Raw genomic sequence first — 21212 nt, forward strand, 5'->3', positions numbered from 1 at the left:
AAATGGAAAAAGACTGCCTGGGCTTGTCATCACCATCGTGAAAGAGTGCATGCATTTCACTTGTCTTGCCTTGTACGTTGAGCATAAGAGTACATTTTAGAGAATACACAATCACACATACTTTTAATAAAGATGCACATTTGTCTGTTGCTTTTCCTTCCTTATTTATACCTACCTTTTAGCCAAAGCCTGTAATAATACAGTCTAAACTGGGCTTTCTAAAGAGAAGATTAACAGCAATGCCACTCGGTTGCCTTTAATCTTGCAGCTTTCATTTCATTTCATTCTCTTGATAATGTGAGTATATGTTCAAGATACTTTTGGATTATTATAGCACAGCATGGTGTTGCTGCTTTGTGGGTGGCCTAAATTCAGGAGTGATCCTGGGATTTCTGCATCCTGCTGGTTGAGACCAAAAGATGTCATGGAGATGCCACCCATGGTCTTTGAGAGGAAGGATAAAGTTTGTCATACCACTGTACAGAGCCCCTCCCTCCTACATCAGCAATTCAGAATCTCAATGGATATCTAAAGAGCTGGCTGTTTCCCTTTATCCCCTTTGTGTTCTGCAATAGTATGTGCCAGGAAATGGCAAAATAGATCTTTTAAGAGCTTCGAAATCTTTGTAGCCTTACACTGATGCATTTTGAGTCCTTTCCTCTCCTGCACATACTGGTTGCAGATTGAGAAGGATTGCCGCAATTTAACTTTCATATTCGTGACAGATTGTGTCATTTAAATCTAAGATATTAGCCAATGACACCCCCCCCCCCTTTTATATGGTGCTAAAGTTTACATTTATTTTGCAACAACAATGAAACATCGCATTGAATTAGGCTGTGCCTGTCACGATCATTATCTTCTTGCAATTGTTCATAATAGCTTAACATTTTTATTTGTGGTGTTTTCTTCCCCTCGTTTTGCATTTTATCCTGCCAGATGGTTTATTGTTCTCTGACCGAGTTCCAGAGAGCTGTGTATAAGACTGTGCTGGAGACAGAGGATGTGCAGTTGGTGCTGCGAGCAGGGGAGCCGTGCAGCTGCAAGAGTGGCCGCAAAAGGAAATATTGCTGCTACAAAGTAAGATGTTTGGACAGGTTTGATTGTACTGCCAAGTTCCCTTCTGCAATGTGCAACTGGCACACTCTGCTCTGCTTCCATGCCGACTTTTCACTCATGGATGTGAAAGTGGGGCACAGACGATGGATACAACGTGGAATAAAACTCATTTACTCCTCTGGCAGTCTAGGTTTTTGGATTCCCAGTACAGTGTTACCTCTGGTTGTGAACGGGATCCATTCCGGAGCCCCGTTCGCAACCCGAGCAGAATGCAACACGCGTCTGCGCTGCACGGGTCGTGATTTGCTGGTTCTGCGCATGCATGTGTTGTCATTTTGAGTGTGCATGTGTGAGCGGTGAAACCCGGAAGTAACCCATTCTGTTACTTCCGGGCCGCCGCGGAATGCAACCTGAAAATGCTCAACCTGAAGCATATTTAACCCAAGGTATGACTGTACAGTGGTACCTCGGGTTAAGTACTTAATTCGTTCCGGAGGTCCGTTCTTAACCTGAAACTGTTCTTAACCTGAAGCACCACTTTAGCTAATGGCGCCTCCTGCTGCCGCCACCACACGATTTCTATTCTCATCCTGAAGCAAAGTTCTTAACCCGAGATACTATTTCTGGGTTAGCAGAGTCTGTAACCTGAAGTGTATGTAACCCAAGGTACCACTGTACTTTCTTTTACCACTCACTTTTCTTCTTTCTATTTGGATTTCATAAGCATTGAGGTTGAGTTACTCAAAAAGTCATTATTAAATAGCCCAAACATGTTGTTGTTGTTAGACTTGTTAGTCTTAGGCAGGGGTGGAGGAAGGGGGGTTCAGTCTGCACTGGGTGTCACCACTGGGGGGGGGGATGTGACAAAATGCCGGGCGGCACTCAACGTGGGGCCTGCAGCATGCTGGAGCCACGCGTCTCTCACGCGGTAGCTTGGGCGCGTGCAGTCTCCACACTGCCCAAACGGTTCGCCCGCTGCCTCCCCCCCAGCTGTAGGGCGGCTGACACTCCTCGGAGGCCCCGTGGTTTGCCCGCCCCTATGGGTGGCTCACCTCGCCCCTGTGCGTGCCACCCCAGGCACCCAAGGGTCAGCTTCCTCCACCGCTGGTCATAGGTTTGGCATTTAAAGTATTCAGGAACACCCTTTCATACTTAATTTTTGATACCACATAAAGTTTTACACGTTCACACTGGAGCCTGCTTCTTCAGATGCAAGTGTAGATTGGCTGTCTACAAGTGAATGTCACCATTATTAGTTACACATATAAGGCATTAATGGAACGGTGTGGGAAGCAGCAACTTGGGGCGTGAGGTAGGGGGACTCGGGGTCATGATGTTCAAAAGCAGTTGCATGTGCTTAGGCTCAAATCAGACATAATGCCAAATTATGGTTTGCCAGCTGAGAATAGTTTTGTGGGCTCAGGAGCTCTTTCCACTGCTTCTCAACTTCCTGGCTTTCTTAGTCCATAGCTTGCAGACATCCACTTTCGACAGAATGTGGTTGGTGCCTCGACCCATGGCTTGAAGTGGGTTTAGAAACCATAGCTTCAAATTCTAGTTTAGAAGGGAGGTACTAATCATCGGTTGCCCATTTAGGTGTCATGGCAAACCTGCTGATGAAAATGAGGGAGGGAGTCTGCTGGGCAGGCTTCCAGTTGCCGAACCAAGACTTGGTGTTTCAGCCACATCGAGCCTTTGTTTCACGTAGGGTTAAGGGACTAAGCTGTGTAGGTTTTGAAGGTTACTTCCACTGCCTGTGGTCTTTTTGCACTAATACAAACATTTGCTTTACACGATTCTCTGTGCTATTATAAACCTTTGTGGTGGACGGTTTCTTTGCATTTGTGCTCTCATGACGACTGGCTTCAGCCAAAACAGCTGACTTAAAAATAAAATAAAATAAAGCCCCACAAATAGACAAGGGTTGAAGAATAACATTGTAAAACATTGTTATGTATGCTGTACTTTTTCAGCAGCATTGGTAAAATAGTAGTAAGCAGACAACATGTAGAAAATAGTTGATGAAAACACTTCTGGAAAAGTGAGGTCCTTTTTCCTTGAATATTAATTTGTTCCCTGAGTGACTTTTTTATGGTGCAAAATCACATTGGACTGATCTGCTGGCTGATATTTGTTCATATATCTGTACCCTTAAAATATTCCAGTTGATCTGAAGTTATCCATAAAGCAGGCTAGTCGGTTACTTTTTAAAATATGGCAAAATAGAGGAGAAGGTGGGGAGGATTGTGAATGTTTTGTGACATGTCCTTAGAAGTTATATTGCTAAATCATGGTATATGAAAGAATAGCTTTACTATTGTATTCTCGTGAGATTCATAAAATGCACGGTCTTAATTTTTTGTCATGTTTACCTCAGTGGAACTACCACAGAGTAAATGGTCAGTGAATCATCACCTAAAAATCAGCCAGGCATGGCCGGGAAAGTAGTTATTTGATATAGGCGCTGATGTCATTGCTGGTACACTAGGAAGCTGTTGGATTATACTTTCTGAGTTGTTTTAGGTTAAATATGTTTTAGATGTATGTGAAACAACACCCTGAATCCTAAGCATACGTAGTTTGGCATTAATTCCCTTGGGAGTAAGTTTATGTATGCGGGTGGCACTGTGGTCTAAACCACATAGCCTAGGAATTGCCGATCAGAAGGTCGGTGGTTCGAATCCCAGCGATGGGGTGAGCTCCCGTTGCTCGATCTCAGCTTCTGCCCACTTAGCAGTTCGAAAGCACGTCAAAGTGCAAGTAGATAAATAGGTACCGCTCTGGCAGAAAGGTAAACGGTGTTTCCGTGCGCTGCTCTGGTTCGCCAGAAGCGGCTTAGTCATGCTGGCCACATGACCTGGAAGCTGTCTGCGGACAAAGGCATATGAGATGAGCGTGCAACCCCAGAGTCGTCCACGACTGGACCTAACGGTCAGGAGTACCTTTCCCTTGCCTTTAAATCTATGTAAGATCATAGCCTAACTTTCCTTTAAAGAAAGCAATGAGTGTTAACAATTGTGATAAATGGGATACAGTCCCTCAGGGAATACTCCAGCATGGAAACGAAACACTGGGGTGAGGGAACCTTCCCCAGGCCTGCGGCAGCCATGAACCCTAAATTGGCCTCATTTCCAGTTTAGGGGAAATTGAGGTTAAAAGGTAAATTCTGCTTGAAGTTGCACCTGCAGCTTTATTTCCTTGCATCTTTATCCAGATCTGCTGAGATTGGATGACACCAATAAGCAACAGCGTTAGAATTCCAGGATTATAGTCTGAGAGTCAGAGAAATGTGTGCCACCCTGTGTATCACCCTCTTCCACGCACTGACAGAGCTACTCAGTTATGGTTGGCAACAGGAACGGCCAACAAGTTGTGGTCATTCCGCTCTTTTGCAATTAATAGGCACACATGCCATATTACTGTGTCTGGCTATAAAGCCAAACCAGGCGATCAGAGACGTAAAGTGCTTAAACACTGTTGTTTAGTCGTTTAGTCGTGTCTGACTCTTCATGCCCCATGGACCAGAGCACGTCAGGCACTCCTGTCTCCCACTGCCTCCCGCAGTTTGGTCAAACTCATGTCTGTAGCTTCGAGAACACTATCCAACCATCTTGTCCTCTGTCGTCCCCTTCTCCTTGTGCACTCCATCTTTCCCCACATCAGGGTCTTTTCCAGGGAGTCTTCTCTTCTCATGAGGTGGCCAAAGTATTGGAGCCTCAGCTTCACAATCTGTCCTTCCAATGAGCACTCAGGGCTGATTTCCTTCAGAATGGAGAGGTTTGATCTTGCAGTCCATGGGACTCTCAAGAGTCTCCTCCAGCACCATAGGGGTCTTAAAAATTTTTTTAAAGGACACCAACCAATCATCCAGTTTTTTCAACAGGCATGGCCATTTGTATAGAGGTGGGAGGAGGGAGATCTGTGCTATAAGTTTGTACTGTCTGAGAGAAATTATTACTGAGCAGTAAAATGGGATGCTCTGCACTGTCTGCATTCTTTTCAATGTCGTGCATTCAAAAATTCCTGTCAGTTGCATGCAAAGTAGATGCACAAGGTGGTTGAGAGTGGCCTGTACCACTTCCAAGTGCAGGTGGGAACAGTACCATTTTCGAAAATTCTGCCAGAGCTTCCTGCCAGTGAGCTGCCTTGAGCTTCTCTTCCCCATCCTAAGATGGTTAATTTTTTTATATATATTTCTGCAGACAAATGCTCATGGCGAAACAATGCGGGCATTATATTTCAGTTACCTGACGGTCCTTCGAAAGATTGCTAACCATGCTGCACTGTTACAAACGAACCACACAAGCAAACAGCAGGTCAGTCTGCTTGAACCCACAATATTTTGAGGAAGAACTTAATGGCTAAATTACATTGCTTTCCTCATTTTGATGTTTTGTTAATTGTTCATATTGTTGAAAATTATTTCAGTCATATTCAGCTCATACAGTGGTGCCTCGCAAGACGAAAAGAATCTGTTCCGCGAGTCTCTTCGTCTTGCGGTTTTTTCGTCTTGCGAAGCAAGCCCATTAGCGGCTTAGCGGATTAGCGCTATTAGCGGCTTAGCGGATCAGCTGATAAGCGGCTTAGCGGATCATCTGATAAGCGGCTTAGCGGATCAGCTGATAAGCGGCTTAGCGGCTTAGAAAAAGCGGGGGGAAAGGGGAAAAAACCTGCAGGAACTCGCAAGACATTTTCGTCTTGCGAAGCAAGCACATAGGAAATTCGTTTTGTGAAGCACCTCCAAAACGGAAAACCCTTTCGTCTAGTGGGTTTTCCGTCTTGCGAGGCATTCGTCTTGCGGGGCACCACTGTATTCAGAAAACACAGTACTAATTCCTATAGCTTTTAATCTATTTTTCAACCCTTAAAGTTAGTTGGATCATCTTGCTCCTGTAACTGTTGAAAAAGTGTTTTAGATTTCTTCTTATGCCCAGGATGTTAATTACAGATTTGCCAAATTTTATCCTCCTTCTGCACAATTTTTGTTTCATTTCAGGAAGCCTACATCACAAGGGTGTGCAGCCAAGTGTTTTCCAAATTTCCTGATTTTGTGAAGCTTAGCAAAGATGCAGCCTTTGAAACCATTTCTGATCCAAAGTATAGTGGGAAAATGAAGGTAAATATATGGATTGAAGTATACATTATGTGGCAAAAAATAGTTGATATTAGCTTTCATGGTTTCTTTAAGATAAAGGTCCACTGTTTACATTTCCATTACCATGTAATTCCATAGAAACTGGGTTTCTGTGCAAACAAATGTACCATCTATGTGCATGTTGAATCTCTTGTGGATCACGTTGTATATATATTGAATTTGCCTATTTCCACCCTAACTTCATTGCAGGTAAGATGTCTGGAAAGAAATAGACCAGAGCACACATGGAAAAGAATGAACCTTCTTCTCCATGTAATCAGGTCCCTGGTTTTACAGTCTTTTGCATTTTTATAATCTATACTTTACTACTACAGATGCACTTTAAAAAATGAAAATAGTAAGACACCAGTAAAATAAAGGCTTTAATCAGATATTGTTGCCCTCAGGAGATTCGTTCTAATTTTAAACAGTCTGCCAAGCTTCAGCTAAGAAAAGGTTATGAAAATATTGCAAAGACAGCTTTTAAAATTATATTTTACTTCAAAAGCTCAACTGTTTTAATTCTGGGGTTTTTAACATATAAAAAGGCAGGGATAACCTATATCAATAAACCACTACGGCTGAGAAACTGAGCAAGAGTGAAAGAGCTGGCTGAATAGCTAGGGCAGTAATAAGGTGGGGTTTGGGATTTTTACTTTTTATTGCATCAACTTGTGCAGTTTCCAAAGTATTTCAGCTCTGCCGTGCCCCTGCTTTTGTTCATCCACAGAGTATCAAGGATAGCTTCTGTGTGAAGTAACTCAGGAGGCGCCTGACACGCCATTACTGGGCACCACTTAGTGAATGTTTTTTCCTGAAACAAGACAGTTAACGTGTCCTGCTGATCAGGCCAGTGGCCTGTCGAGTGTGCTGGTCTCACAGTGGCCAATCAGATGCCTATGGGAAGCCCCAGAGCAGGAACTGAGAGCTTCCCATTGGTGATGCCCAACATCCAGTACAGTGGTACCTTGGTTCACAACTGTTTTGGATTACAACCGCATCAAACCTGGAAGTTTGTGTCCCTTTTTTTGGATTACAACCCATTTTTTTTGGATTACAACCCCTTTTTTTTTGGAGGCCCCATTGGCGAAAGTGCGCCTTGGGTTACAACCTGTTTTGGTTTACAACTGGACCTCCGGAACAGATTATGGTTTTAAACCAAGGTACCACTGTATTCAGAAGTAGGCTAGGTTGAGAGGTAATGACTGGCCTAGTGGGCTTTATGCATTTGAACCCTGGTCTCCCAGGTCTTAGTCCAACACTCTAACCACTACACCACATTGGTTCTCTACTTGTGTCAGTCTGCTTTGGGCATTCTGGATTCATATAGTTTTCCTTTTCAGTCTTCTCTATTTGTTGCTTGCCTTTCTTCTGATCTGCCCTGTGGAATACTGAAATACCTACCATGCTGTGGAGTCCTCTTAAATTCCAAAATGACATGACATTGGTTTATTTTCTTTAAGCAAAGTGGATTTGTTTTCAGGATACTCATTTGGGAATTAATTATGTGAGCATATTTGTTCTCCTCACTTTCTCCCCTGGTTGTTTTGTAGGTAAACTCATTTTACCCTTTAATTTGACCTCCTTGTACCTAAGAAAATAAAATTGGAGTCTGAAATGGCAGGACTTAATTATTTTTTTACCCATTAAAACGATCCAGTTTTGACAATTTCTAATTGAATTGAAAACCAAAGCTCTCCAAATATTTCCAGTTCGTGCCTCTTCAATTCACCGTGAAATTGGATGATTGGGCCTACAGTGTGGGTTATGAACAGTACGATTGCTGCTTTGTATTCAAGATTTTATCTGCCATTATAGAATGAATCAGCTAAGTCTCCTCTTGTCATTTGGAATGTTTTGCTTTCAGGAAAATCTGTGCAAATTAAGAGGTTAAGTATTTATCACTGAATCAATAGCATTGTTTAAATATTTATTGCCCATTGGGAATAGGCTACAGACATTGGACAGAAAAATTCCTCTTTCCCCTTTTGTGTCTTGCCTCTGCACGGTGTTCTGGAATTACTGTTTGCCAGATGTGGACATGCTCCTTTGGAGAATAACAGTATCACTGTTATACAGAATGCTCTGGATTATTTGCTTCCCTACCAGAAGAGCATTGCGTGTGGGCGGATTATTGGCATTTCAAGGTCTGTGCAAAGTCTGGGAAGCCACGACCTACTGTAAACAGACCAACAGAGGACACTGGGAGCGGGGAAGGGCATATAGCTGGCTGATTATTATGAGAAGCCAAGTTCCAAGAAGTTCTGAACTTGGATGTTGTTCAGCAGGCTTAAAAGGGGGTTGGCTCACTTCAGGGTGACTATTACGCTCTGGGGTTTATTAAAAATGTCGTCGTGTGGTCATGGCCTTGTAAATTAAGGGTATCACATGCTGGGCAGCTACAATGCTACAAATATGTGATTTGCCATCCTTGCATTGTGTTTCCATTAAGATCACACCTCCTGCACTGTTTCGTGAATTTTCTTTTATAGCTGTTTTAACCAAAGCCATGCGTTATCTGTACATTTTGTAAAATGTTTATTTTATACATGTTTAAATGAGTGCGTTCGCACAACTGTATCTCTGATCATTTGATATCTTCTTACGGAGCAATCCAAACACAAGATTCACTGGTGTAAACGGAGGTTGGAATAGGTGCGTCTCCAGCAGAATTAGCTGGGTCTGGGGTCTGTCAGGAGCTTGTCTTACACTCGAGTAGGACCCTGGCAGAGATACATGCCCGAGTGGCATGTTCTCTCCCTCCTGGTCAATCGTTTGGGAGCTTCAAAAGCTTTCTTCAGCCCGAACATCACAGCGACCGATGCCAACAGACACCGGCACACTTAGGGATCCGCAGAGTCTTCGCAGCTTGCGTAACAGACCTCAGCAACTCAGCATTTTGGCTAATCTACTTTATTTACATATAAACACACACGGAGCATTGCAACATGGCTCCCCCTCTCTCTCTAGCATCGGACAGCAAAGAGAAAGAACAAAGGACAATAGTCCCACTTCATGTAACACAGTAACACAAACATCCTGTCTCCGTCACTTCCCACTTTGTGGAGTCAAAACATACACTGTCATGTGAGAGACAAAAATCCCACGACTGCAATCATGGAGCAGGAATTCTAACAGGCTCACCTGGGGTTAGGCCAGCTGGGGTCCCTCATCCTGGCTCAGCTGGCGATACACTGGTGTAAGCCTTTCATTCTAGCACAGCTGCAGCTCGCCTGGGGCAAGTTCCACAAACGGGGCATTCCGGGGTAGTGGCAGGGGACAAGCCATAGCAGGGAGAGATTTACCCCCATTCCAAACTCTAGCCATGTCAGTCAAATGCAACCCAGCATAAGTTACATTGGCAAATAGCATGGTGTAAAGCAAACACAATTTTAAAAGCTGGTTTTGCCTCTGCTAGGCTTGGGATGGCTCAGCTGGCGGTAGGCCTACTTCTGAACAAAGTTTGGAACAGGGGAAGTTTACTCCAGGATAATATATCCCAGCATAAATTGCACTGGATTCCTGCCATTTCCATTGACCTGCTCATCTTTTTAGTTTGTATGAGGTCACTTCAAATCAGTTGACTTGTTTTTTCTTCTTCTTCTGGATTTGTTGTTGTGTTTTTTAAATCCACAACTTTGGAAAGTTGTAATATATGTGAAAATATATTTTGCCTGAGGTTTATTCAATAACTCTTTTCTATGGTTTACTTCCAGGTCCTTCAGAAACTTTTAAATCACTTCAGAAAAAACAAAGATAAAGTGCTCCTTTTTTCCTTCTCAACCAAGGTGAGCTTCATCTGATTTGTAACAAAACTGACTATAGCTTTCTTTGTTATATGGTTAAAAACCAGTGTACTCTTATTTAATACAACTCTATTTAATACAAAGTTTTAATACTAGTACAGTTTTTAATACTAGTACAGTATTTAATACTAGTACAGTTCAAATGAAATAGAATAAAATGGTAAAAAAGATAAAGGTAAAGGACCCCTGACAGCTAAGTCCAGTCGCGAACGACTCTGGGGTTGCAGTGCTCATCTTGCTTTACTGGCCGAGGGAGCTGACGTTTGTCCGCAGACAGTTCTTCTGGGTCATGTGGCCAGCATGACCAAGCCGCTTCTGGCGAAACCAGAGCAGCGCACAGAAACGCCGTTTGCCTTCCCGCTAGAGCGGTACCTATTTATCTACTTGCACTTTGGCATGCTTTCGAACTGCTAGGTTGGCTATTTTGTATTTTGTATTTTTATAGAAAGATAGAAAGTCCATGTTGGCCTAGTAGGTAAAATGACTGATGTATTTTGTAGGCTGTCATGCAAAATATTGCGAATAATGCTGTAATTTCTAGCTTTCCGTCTTCAAGAAGTAAAATGGGTAAATTCCAGACTTGGAACTTCTGGGCACTCTTCTAAGCAATGGGATAATAGTCTTTGTATGAGCTAATAGGGGCAACGTAAGAGAACATGGAACTGACTCTAACTATGTATAGTAAAGCCTAAGGCATTGAATATTTCTGCATCATCATCCACTTAAAGTATTAAATATGATAATAGCCCAGTCTGCACATCACAGTAATTCCTAGTTCATAGTTTACCAGGTGATTGCTCCTGCTTTGTGCCTGCCTTCAATCCAGCAGGAGCAACAAACCATCATCCCTCAGCTTAACGGTATAACTGAACCAGGAGCCATGGTTTGTTTTACTCAAACAAACCATAATTCGTAAGCCAAGACCAAACCTTGTTCTTGTTTGGATAAAGTCAAACCATGACACCCCCCCCCAAACACTTTTGTGTAGGGAAAACTTGAGAGTATTTCCTCATACCCCATAATGATCACACCTGTGGCTGTTCAGTTGCATGCTCCCTTGTGCGCATGCGCACATAACAAAACAGATGCATGTACAATTATTATATTATGAAGTTCTAATGCTTTTCCTTACACAGAAGGATTTCCTTATAGGAAAAACGTAAGGTGTGAGGCAGCTCTTGGATAAACTGAGGATGCAATCCTGTTCACACTTCCAGAGGGTAAGTCCCATTGAACTCAGTGGGACTTACTTCTGAGCAGAGATGCGGGTTATCCTATGAAACTTTCTTGTCAGTGCCCAGGCCAAGCTGTCTTGCCTCCTTCTCTTATGTGTGAATTCCTGCAACTGACTAATGGGACTTGGGGAAATGGCACATGAGATAAGGCAGGGTTGCCTGGATTGAATTAAAAAATGAATGTAAACATTATCTGAGTTCTCCATATCAAATTAATAGTTCGTTGCTTCCACTGGAAAAGCACACACTATTTAAACATACCACTGCACTAAATGGAAAATGGAAAACGTTAAGTGTTTCTGCAAGTTAATTAAATATTTGTGATTCTATGACTTTGGAGAAAGAGTGATGGTAGGAAAACTCTGAGCTGTTACAGACCTTCAAGACACTTGATCTGCCTGTTTTATTGTGGTTCTTTTTAAATGGTACTAATTGCCTGGTCTCCCCATCTCTTCCACCAGTTGCTTGATGTTCTGGAGCAATATTGCATGGCATCTGGGCTAGATTACCGAAGACTCGATGGAAATACAAAAGCGGAGGAAAGGGTCAAGATAGTAAAAGAGTTCAACAGCATGGAAGAAGTTAACATTTGCCTCGTTTCTACAATGTAAGAAAACGCTGTGTCTGCTTTTGTCTAGGTAGTTAAGAGATTTATAGCAAATTTACTGCACTCCCACTTGATTGATCTTGCATTTTGTCACTTCCTTGGGAAGAAGCAATAACATTACTGTCTGCTGTTATAAGACTGGGAAGTAGACTGCATCAATCAAGACCATTAGGGTAGAAATGAGTCATATCCCTTACGTATTTCCATATTTCTTCGGTCTTCGTCTTCGTCTACCCTTTCTGAGGATCGCTTGAGATTGAAAATGACGAGTGATAATATTAAATAAATAAAAGCCCCCCCCCCTTTTGTTCCCCTTTTGGAACCAGAATAATCTTGAATGCAGTTGTTTTCGAAAGCTACCACCCTCAGTTTCGTTTGAAAGAAATTAGTAGTGACATGCACAAATAGAAACTCAGAAATTCAGTTTAAAATTCAGTTATGGGCCTCGGCTGTATTTAATGCTTAGAGTTAATCGGTCTATATTTTTCACTCACCCTTCACAATATCACACCCTTGTTTATAAGATGCCATTTTGTTTGTCACTCACGAAGCCCCCAAAAAGAGACCATTCTGTTTTGCTGTGTTTAATACCAATACAGTATAATAGTCTTCAAGGCCTCCCACTTATAGGGCTAGTTTCAGACAGTAGCATTGGGTGATCATACCTGCTATTCTGTGGGGTGTTGCAGGCTGTTTAACATCTATATGCAATTGTTGGGAGATGGCAACAGAGGTTTGATGTCAGCAGTGTGCTGATGGCCCCTAGTTCTATTTTTATGTTGCAGTTTGATGCAGTGGGGGAGGGTAGGCTGGATGAGCGCCAACAAGTTGAAGTTATGGCCTTGTGGATTCTTTATAATTTATAGTTGGCTTCTAGGTGTGGGAATTGGAAAATTTGCCAGTTGTGGATGGGATTGTGTTCCCTCTGAAGGAGCAGGCAAGTACAGGTAAAAGGTAAAGGACCCCTGGACGGTTATGTCCAGTCAAAGGCAACTATGGGGTTGTGGCACTCATTCCGCTTTTCAGGCCAAGGGAGTCGGTGTTTGTCCACACAGCATTCCAGGTCATGTGGCCAGCATGACTAAACCACTTCTGGCGCCACGGGACATTGTGACGGAAACCAGAGCACACGGAAATGTCGTTTATCTTCCCGCTGCAACAGTACCTATTTATCTACTTGCACTGGTGTGCTTTCAAACTGCTAAGTTGGCATGAGCTGGGGCAGAGCAATGGGAGCTCACCCTGTCAAACCGCCGACCTTCTGATCGGCAAGCCCAAGAGGCTCAGTGGTTTAGACCACAGTGCCACCCGCTCCCCCTAGCAGGTACGTAGTTGGGGGGGGGGTGATCCTTGATCTGTCTTGTCGCTGGAGGGCCAAGTTTCCACAGAGACTAGAAGCACCTTTTCATAACTTGGAGTAGTACGCCATTTGTGGACATTCACGGACAGGGATGGTGTTGCCACTGTGACCCATGATGACTGGAACATGCTGTTTGTAAGGCTGCCTTGAAGACTGGTCTGGAAGCTACAGCTAGTGTATAATGGGATGCTGGGTACAACTCCTACCCATGGTATAGATTACCACTGTTAAAGGAGCTGCCCTGGACTTCAGTTTGCTAGTGGGCTAAATGAACAGTTTTGATATTGACCCACAAAGCCCTAAAGGGCTTAGGACCAGGTTATCTGAAGGAACACTTCCTGTACAGGCTGGTCCAGTCACTAATGTCATTTACCAGGACTCTCCCTGTTGTGTCACAGACTGTGGAAGCTCATCTTACGAGGACCAGGGAGAGGACTTTATTTTATTTTATTTTGTGGCTCCCGCTCTTTGGAATAGGCTCCCCTGCAGAAATAAGGCATGCATCTACTGTGATGCAATTTCAGGTCTGATTTCTGATGCCAGCCATGTCCCCAAGTTTCTTAAAACATTGGGCTGGCTGTTAATGCTAGTATATTTATTTTATTGTTGTTCCTGTATTTTTAATGAATTTTATTGCAAACTGCTTTGAGATGTTATCCTAAAAGGTGGTATATAAATATTTTAAATAAACAAAGTAATAATATTGTGTCAGGAAAAAATAAGCCTAATTAAAAACCCATAATTTTTCTCAGCTATTTTTCTTTTGTTTTCTATTTTTAATTCCAATAACTTTTCTTAAAAGAGAAGACCTAAGGTATGGGGAGGGTATTTTTAGTTACTTGAAGTTATTTCCTGCCAATTGAAATGTAATAGGATTAATCACTGGAATTTGGTGGATTGGGTTCAAAGAGAGACTGCAAACCCATGTGATGTTATTGATGTGATGTAAAATTCCTACAAAATGCTTCCGATTTCATCTTTGAAGCCTACCCAGAATTTGAGCTGCTTTATTTGTAAGGAAAATGTGTTCAATATGCAACTGTTGGAGAAAAAAATGCCACATTGACACATATAATTTGACTCCCTGGAAAATACATGCAGGGTAACTTATCTCTGATCCATGCAAAAACTCTGAGGATTTTAATGAAAGCAAGTCATCACATCTTGTCCATGCAACTTGTCAATATGGTTGAGGTTTAGCCAATTTATTTAAAAGAGTGTCTTCTTAATGGCTTATTTTGGATTGTTTTCGGTCTAGTTTATTAAGTGGTGGAAAAGAATTGTTGCAAGGAAAGTAGAAGCATAACATTTTAAAAGTTTAGTAAGCTTCATTTTCTTGGAGTTTTTGAACCCAAGTGAACATAAATTGTGTCCTGTCCCTTCAAACTGAAGTACAGCACATTAGTTTAATTGAATGTGGCAAGCGACTTTTCCTGTAAATGGAACAACGTAGTTAATGTAAATCTCTGTACCCCGTTCTTTCATCCTGTATAGCTTTGGGGAAGAATGAAAATGACCTTGAGGTATCTTGTACAAAACAACATGGTTGGAAAATGTACATTGTTTGTAGCGTAATAAATGTGAATGTCACTTTCCATCGCTAGTATTGTGAGATTATGGAAGATGATGGGACAGTAGCTCTATTGCACAGGAACAGTGAAACTGCAGTAAGTTTGTTCGTTATGATGAGAGAAACACTATTTGTGGTTTCTACCATAAGCAGTATAGTTAGTGGCATTATTTATAGCCTTTTGGAAACTTGAGAACTTTCTGCCAGTTTGTCTAGGAAAAATGCTCGTAATAATGCTACCTTATGTACAAATAGTGATCTCATTTAAAAAAAAAACACATTTCTTCACCTCTTTGTTTCTTCTGTTGTTATAAAGGGCTGGTGGACTGGGGCTCAATTTTGTTGGTGCAAATATTGTTATACTGTTTGACCCAACATGGAATCCAGCGAATGATCTTCAAGCCATTGACAGGTACAGTCAACTTGCTAAAAACTGGTTACTTTGAAATATAGATGTCGCTTCTCTTTTTTATTTCTCTTTTCTTCTTCTTTTTGACCCTGGACTTTGTTTTTTTCAGAGCTTACAGGATTGGCCAATGCAGGGATGTGAAAGTATTTCGGCTAATCTCTTTGGGGACGGTGGAGGAGATGATGTACTTACGGCAGGTTTATAAACAGGTAAAGTTTTCACTGTGTTTTTGTTCACATTGCTGATTTTTTTATATCAAATCACTGCACTTGTTAACCAGTTGTTTGTGTAAAAATTAAAGTTGACCTAATATAACATGATCTTTATCTTTGCTTTATGGCTTTTAAGCTAATTTAATAATTCTCATATATAATTTAAACTCTTCCTAGAGAGAATAGAATGAAAGAACATATACTAGGGTGCCTGCAATAAATGTTCACATTTAATTCATCATTTAATAGTAAAGGGCAACATTTATCATGGCAGAGGCATAAATAATAAAACACCTAAACACTTCTGACACTCCCCTTTATTTCTTAAGAAGTACCTAGTTCTTACAACAAATTATCAAGTTTCACTTTCATTTACAGCATTTGTGCCCATGCTTTTTGATTTTGAAGCATAAGTACATATATAATTGCTTTGGGTCACATTAATCTTTTTTATATACAGTGGTACCTCAGGTTACATACGCTTCAGGTTACAGACTCCGCTAACCCAGAATTAGTGCTTCAGGTTAAGAACTTTGCTTCAGGATGAGAACTGAAATCGTGCTCCAGCGGCGTAGCAGCAGCAGGAGGCCCCATTAGCTAAAGTGGTGCTTCAGGTTAATAACAGTTTCAGGTTAAGAACGGACCTCCGAAACGAATTAAGTACTTAACCCGAGGTACCACTGTACTTTTCTTTTCTCACTCCTCTTCTCTCTTTTCTTTGTTCCTTGCTTCACTTCCTTTGTAGTCTCTCAACTGTCCAAATTTAGATTATAACTTCATTAGGGCATGGAACCCTCTCGCTGCCTGTGGGGGGGACTCCCTGGTTCTGAATGGGGTAACTGTGCCCCTGAAGGACCAGGTGCGCAGCCTGGGAGTCATTCTGGACTCACAGCTGTCCATGGAGGCGCAGGTCAAATCTGTGTCCAGGGCAGCTATTTATCAGCTCCATCTGGTACGCAGGCTGAGACCCTACCTGCCCGCGGACTGTCTCGCCAGAGTGATGCACGGTCTAGTTATCTTTTGCTTGGACTACTGCAATGCACTCTATGTGGGGCTACCTTTGAAGGTGACCCAGAAACTACAACTAATCCAGAATGCGGCAGCTGGACTGGTGACTGGGAGCGGCCGCTGAGACCACATAACACCGGTCTTGAAAGACCTACATTGGCTCCCAGTACGTTTCCGAGCACAATTCAAAGTGTTGGTGCTGACCTTTAAGGCCCTAAACGGCCTCGGTCCAGTATACCTGAAGGAGCGTCTCCACCCCCATCGTTCTGCCCGGACACTGAGGTCCAGCGCCGAGGGCCTTCTGGCGGTTACCTCGCTGCGAGAGGCCAAGTTACAGGGAACCAGGCAGAGGGCCTTCTCGGTAGTGGCACCCCCGCCCCGTGGAATGCCCTCCCACCAGATGTCAAAGAGAAAAACAACTACCAGACTTTTAGAAGACATCTGAAGGCAGCCCTGTTTAGGGAGGCTTTTAATGTTTAACAGATTATTGTATTTTAATATTCTGTTGAAACCTGCCCAGAGTGGCTGGGGAACCCAGCCAGATGGGCTGGGTATAAATAAATTAAAGTGGTGCCTCGCAAGACAAAAATAATCTGTTCCGCGAGTCTCTTCGTCTTGCGGTTTTTTCGTCTTGCGAAGCACCCCGATTAGCGGATTAGCGGATTAGCGCTATTAGCGGCTTAGCGGCTAAGCGGCTTAGCGGCTTAGAAAAAGGGAGAAAAAAGCGAAAAAAATCGCAAAGCAAGCCCATAGGGATATTCGTCTTGCGAAGCGCCTCGAAAAATGGAAAACCCTTTCGTCTAGCGGGTTTTTCATCTTGCGAGGCATTCGTCTTGCGGGGCACCACTGTATTATTATTATTATTATTATTATTATTATTATTATTATTATTTATTACATTGTAAAACGCCGTATACACCAGTGGTGCTCTATAAATAAGCGCCCTGATAAACATTAGAATTTTCTCACATTGTTCACTGGTCTTCTAAAACTTATCTTCTCATGGTTTGACCTAGTGTGTTGTCTGAACCTGGGCTCTTCATTGATCTCTCTCCAGATGTATCACAAGCGGTAGCCAAGGTTTATTCTTGGATTTACAGCTCATGGTTTGCCTGGAGAACCACATCACTAAACCATGACCTAGCTTATGGCAAGAGGATCAGAGGAGGAGTGCAGCAGCTGCAATCTCCTCTGCAGGGAACTTTATTATTGTGTGTTTTCAGTAATGGGTTATGTACATTAAACTCCTTCAACGTTGAACTCCTTCTCTTGACACCTGGCCGATAAAATATTAAAATTAAAATAAGAATTACCCAAGAACCAACATTTAATGGTTTTAACAATACTGGGTTATATCCAACTAAGTCCTACTCAGAGCAGCAGATCCATTGAAACTTACGGGCTTAAATTCATGAATTTTAGTGGATCTATTCTGAGTACGACTTAATTTAAACATTCTATGTGGAAATGAATTCTTCTCTACACAAGTTGCAACTAATATTCCTCTTGAAATAATTTGAAATAATGAATGTTACTAGTGTTGGTCTCACTGTTTGTTTGGGGAGGAGGAAAGTAATATTGCTGGTAATGTGATCAGTTCAGAATAAATAATTGTAGAGGTCCTGAAGTTCAGGTCTTTTACAGAAAAACACTGTCAAAACAGATCAGTTTTTAGGCCAACTACCTTTGACAAGACTTTAAACATTCTTAAAAATCCTGCCCACTATACATTTTGTTAATTAGCTTACAGGCAGCATTAATGTATGTTTGAGAAACTTGATTGAAATCATTGCCTTGTAAATTCATGTGAAGTTTCCCAATAGTATTTTCAGATGATGTCAGTCCATGTATCCGTGTAAAACCTTTTTTTTAAAAAAAAATCACAATGCCGTTTTTGCAAACAAATTATACTTTAAATTGTGTTGGGTCAGGATTTTTGACCAGCAAGTGGTGATTACACCTTTTTGTTAGATTAGGAAGAGAGTATTGCAGATATTAATATTGTGCAGTTTGAAGCGACTAGAAGCATAAGGCCTGACTCCTCTTGGAAGAAATCATTGTCCAGACCCATAAAAATATGATTCAAACTTTTACGTGCAGAACTCTTCAAAAACAGAACATAAGCATCAAAGCACAGGCTCCAGCACAGGCTCAGCATCTTAGACATAAAAGATAGCTCCAAGAATTAAAATGGTGCCTCTCTCCCCTATTCTAGCCTTCTTAAGGCTATGCAGCTCTTTTTGGAGAGCCACTATCCTATCCTTTTGTTCTCTATCAGAGAAAGGCTAACAGCCACCATCCCTTCAAGATGGCAGATTTGCAACTCAATACTTTTGTCATCTGATCTCAAGTTACAACACTCACATGTTAGCTAGCAGAAAACAATAGTTGGTTAATTTTCAACTCATCCAGAGCTTTGAGTCCACTTAGAAAACTACTGTGGAAAAAAATGCCAATGTTAGCAGTACACATTTAGCCATTTTAAACCTTTATTGATACACATACATTTTCCATTTCTGTGTCAATTAAACCGATTATGCTTCTGGCATTTGGCAGTTCAGGGGACAACAAGCCTCACAACATGGTACAACACAGTAAGTAACAGGTGAAACCTGCAAAAAACATTGCAGATCTGTAAAAGGATTTCTCCAGTGTTGGGCTCTAAGCAGCCTTGAACAGGAGCTTCATATTGCTTTTCAGGCATGTAGATTTTTCAGGAAGGATGAGCGGCAAAGGATGTCTTTATTTTCCTTCTATCTCCAATGTCTTCCCTTATTGTGCTATATATACTGTGCCACCGGCCTCAGATCTGAGCATTTTATTGCTCTACAGCAAGGTGGTGGAAAGTGAGAGTAGTGGGAAACCTTTTTTCACCAGTTGTGGTCCCACATTGGATTTTGCCCGTTGACTATGAGGAAGGGACAAGTAGGCTGTTTCTCAAGTAATATGAAAGCCTTGGTGGTGCAGATGTAGCCTGTGGATCATATATTGCTTTCCCCTAGCTCATGTTAACTAAATTCTCATTTGATTGTTGAGGATGGTGGCAGTGGGGCTGTCGCCTATGCCTGGAGATAATCTACTTCCTAGCTTGTTTATTTATTTGCAGTATGTAGCTGGGTAGTTGTTGGGTGTGTTGCAAAACAGTGTATCTGCTGGAGTACATTAGCACAGTTATTTGGTTTCCTATGTTATACAGGGTACACAGGAGACTTCAGAGCACATTTTCTTTATTTTCCAATAACATTATTCAGGTTAATATTACTCCACAATGGTGGCATCTGCCAGGGAAAATAAAACACAATATTTTACTCTTTTAGGAGTTTCTGCCTGCTCTGGCTAAATTGGCACATAAACTGTAAATGCCAGGAAATTCTGACATGTTGCAGGAACATGCTCCTGAATTATTATTATTTTTTTATGTTCTACTCTGTTTTAGCAACTGCATTGTGCTGTAGTGGGAAGTGAAAATGCCAAGCGGTATTTTGAGGCTGTGCAAGGATCAAAGCAACACCAAGGAGAACTTTTTGGTATTCATAACCTTTTCAAGCTTCAGGACCATGGATCCTGTCTGACAAAAGAGATTCTGGAGGTGTGGTGTTTTACCTTTGTCCTTTTGAATAATATTTGTGCATCTTTTCTCTGTATCTTACCAGGCCTGTGAAGAAACACATGTTTTGAAATGTGGGAGGATTTTCACAACAGTAAAGTTAGTAATGTTGCTTTTCTCACCACAGAAGAGAGATCCAGTCTAGTTGCTAGTGTAACTTTTCCTTAACTTGGGGCTGGGGAAACTTTTTTGTCTCAAGGGCAGCATTCCCTAATGGGCATCCATTTGGGGGGCACATGCCAATGGTGGCTAGGGCCAGAGGCAAAGAAGTAGGCCAAGCAGTTGGCGTAACCCTTTGTACAGTAGGCTACCTTCCAGTCAGAATAAGAATAAGAATTTATTATTTGTACCCCGCCCATCTGGCTGGGTTTCCCCAGCCACTCTGGGCGGCTTCCAACAAAGATTAAAAATACATTAGAATGTCACACATTAAAAACTTCCCTGAACAGGGCTGCCTTCAGATGTCTTCTAAATGTTAGGTAGTTGTTTGTCGCTTTGATGGGAGGGCATTCCACAGGGTGGGTGCCACTACCAAGAAGGCCCTCTTCCTGGTTCCCTGTAGCTTTGCTTCTCGCAATGAGGGAACTTCAGCATCTGGGCAGAACGATGGGGGTGGAGACGCTCCTTCAGGTATACTGGACCAAGGCCCTCTTTACACGCAAGCAAGCAACCAGCATGTTCACAGTTCAAAGAAACATTCCAGCCAGGCAAAAGTATTTGAGAAGGGCACAGAATATCCCCAGACAGAGAAAAGGTATAAGCTGGGAAGAGTTCTGAAGGCTTGAGCTTCCTCACCACCACATTAACTCTATATTTTAATATTTATTTGTTTGAGAAACTCCTAACCTGCTTTTCATTGAATATGCTCCCAGATCAGGGTACATCGTAGTAATTCAAAATGAATACAGTTAAAGCCAGTATAGTTCCAAAGAGCAAACAAGAAACAACTTACCGTATTTTTCGCACCATAGGACGCACTTTTCCCCTCCTAAATAGCAAGGGAAAATGTGTGTGCGTCCTATGGAGCGAATGCAGGGGGGAGGCAGGCGGGAAAAGCCCCCAAGAGCTGCACACAAGCTCCATGTGGCTCTTGCGGGCTTTTCCCCAGGAGGGAGAAGGGACTGACTGGCCACATCAGTCCCTTCTCCCTCCTCGGGGAAAAGCCCCCAAGAGCGGCGCACTCTTTAAAGGCAGCGTGGCTCCTG

General features: G+C 42.2%; 1 protein-coding gene across 6 annotated transcripts in view; it reads left to right on the top strand.

Annotated features, from left to right (window-relative positions):
* ERCC6L2 (ERCC excision repair 6 like 2) overlaps positions 1-21212 on the top strand; it is a 59634-nt gene that overhangs the window by 12871 nt on the left and 25551 nt on the right. For all 6 annotated transcript variants that reach the window (XM_079995995.1, XM_079995993.1, XM_079995996.1 and 3 more), the window contains 8 exons: positions 940-1080; positions 5262-5375; positions 6056-6175; positions 9910-9981; positions 11696-11841; positions 15088-15183; positions 15290-15389; positions 19837-19989. In XM_079995995.1, coding sequence (XP_079852121.1) covers positions 940-1080; positions 5262-5375; positions 6056-6175; positions 9910-9981; positions 11696-11841; positions 15088-15183; positions 15290-15389; positions 19837-19989 — 942 coding nt within the window. The remainder of the gene's footprint in view (positions 1-939; positions 1081-5261; positions 5376-6055; positions 6176-9909; positions 9982-11695; positions 11842-15087; positions 15184-15289; positions 15390-19836; positions 19990-21212) is intronic.

The sequence above is a fragment of the Podarcis cretensis genome (genome assembly GCF_951804945.1).
Source record: "Podarcis cretensis genome assembly, chromosome: 11".
NCBI classification, from domain to species: Eukaryota; Metazoa; Chordata; class Lepidosauria; order Squamata; family Lacertidae; genus Podarcis; species Podarcis cretensis.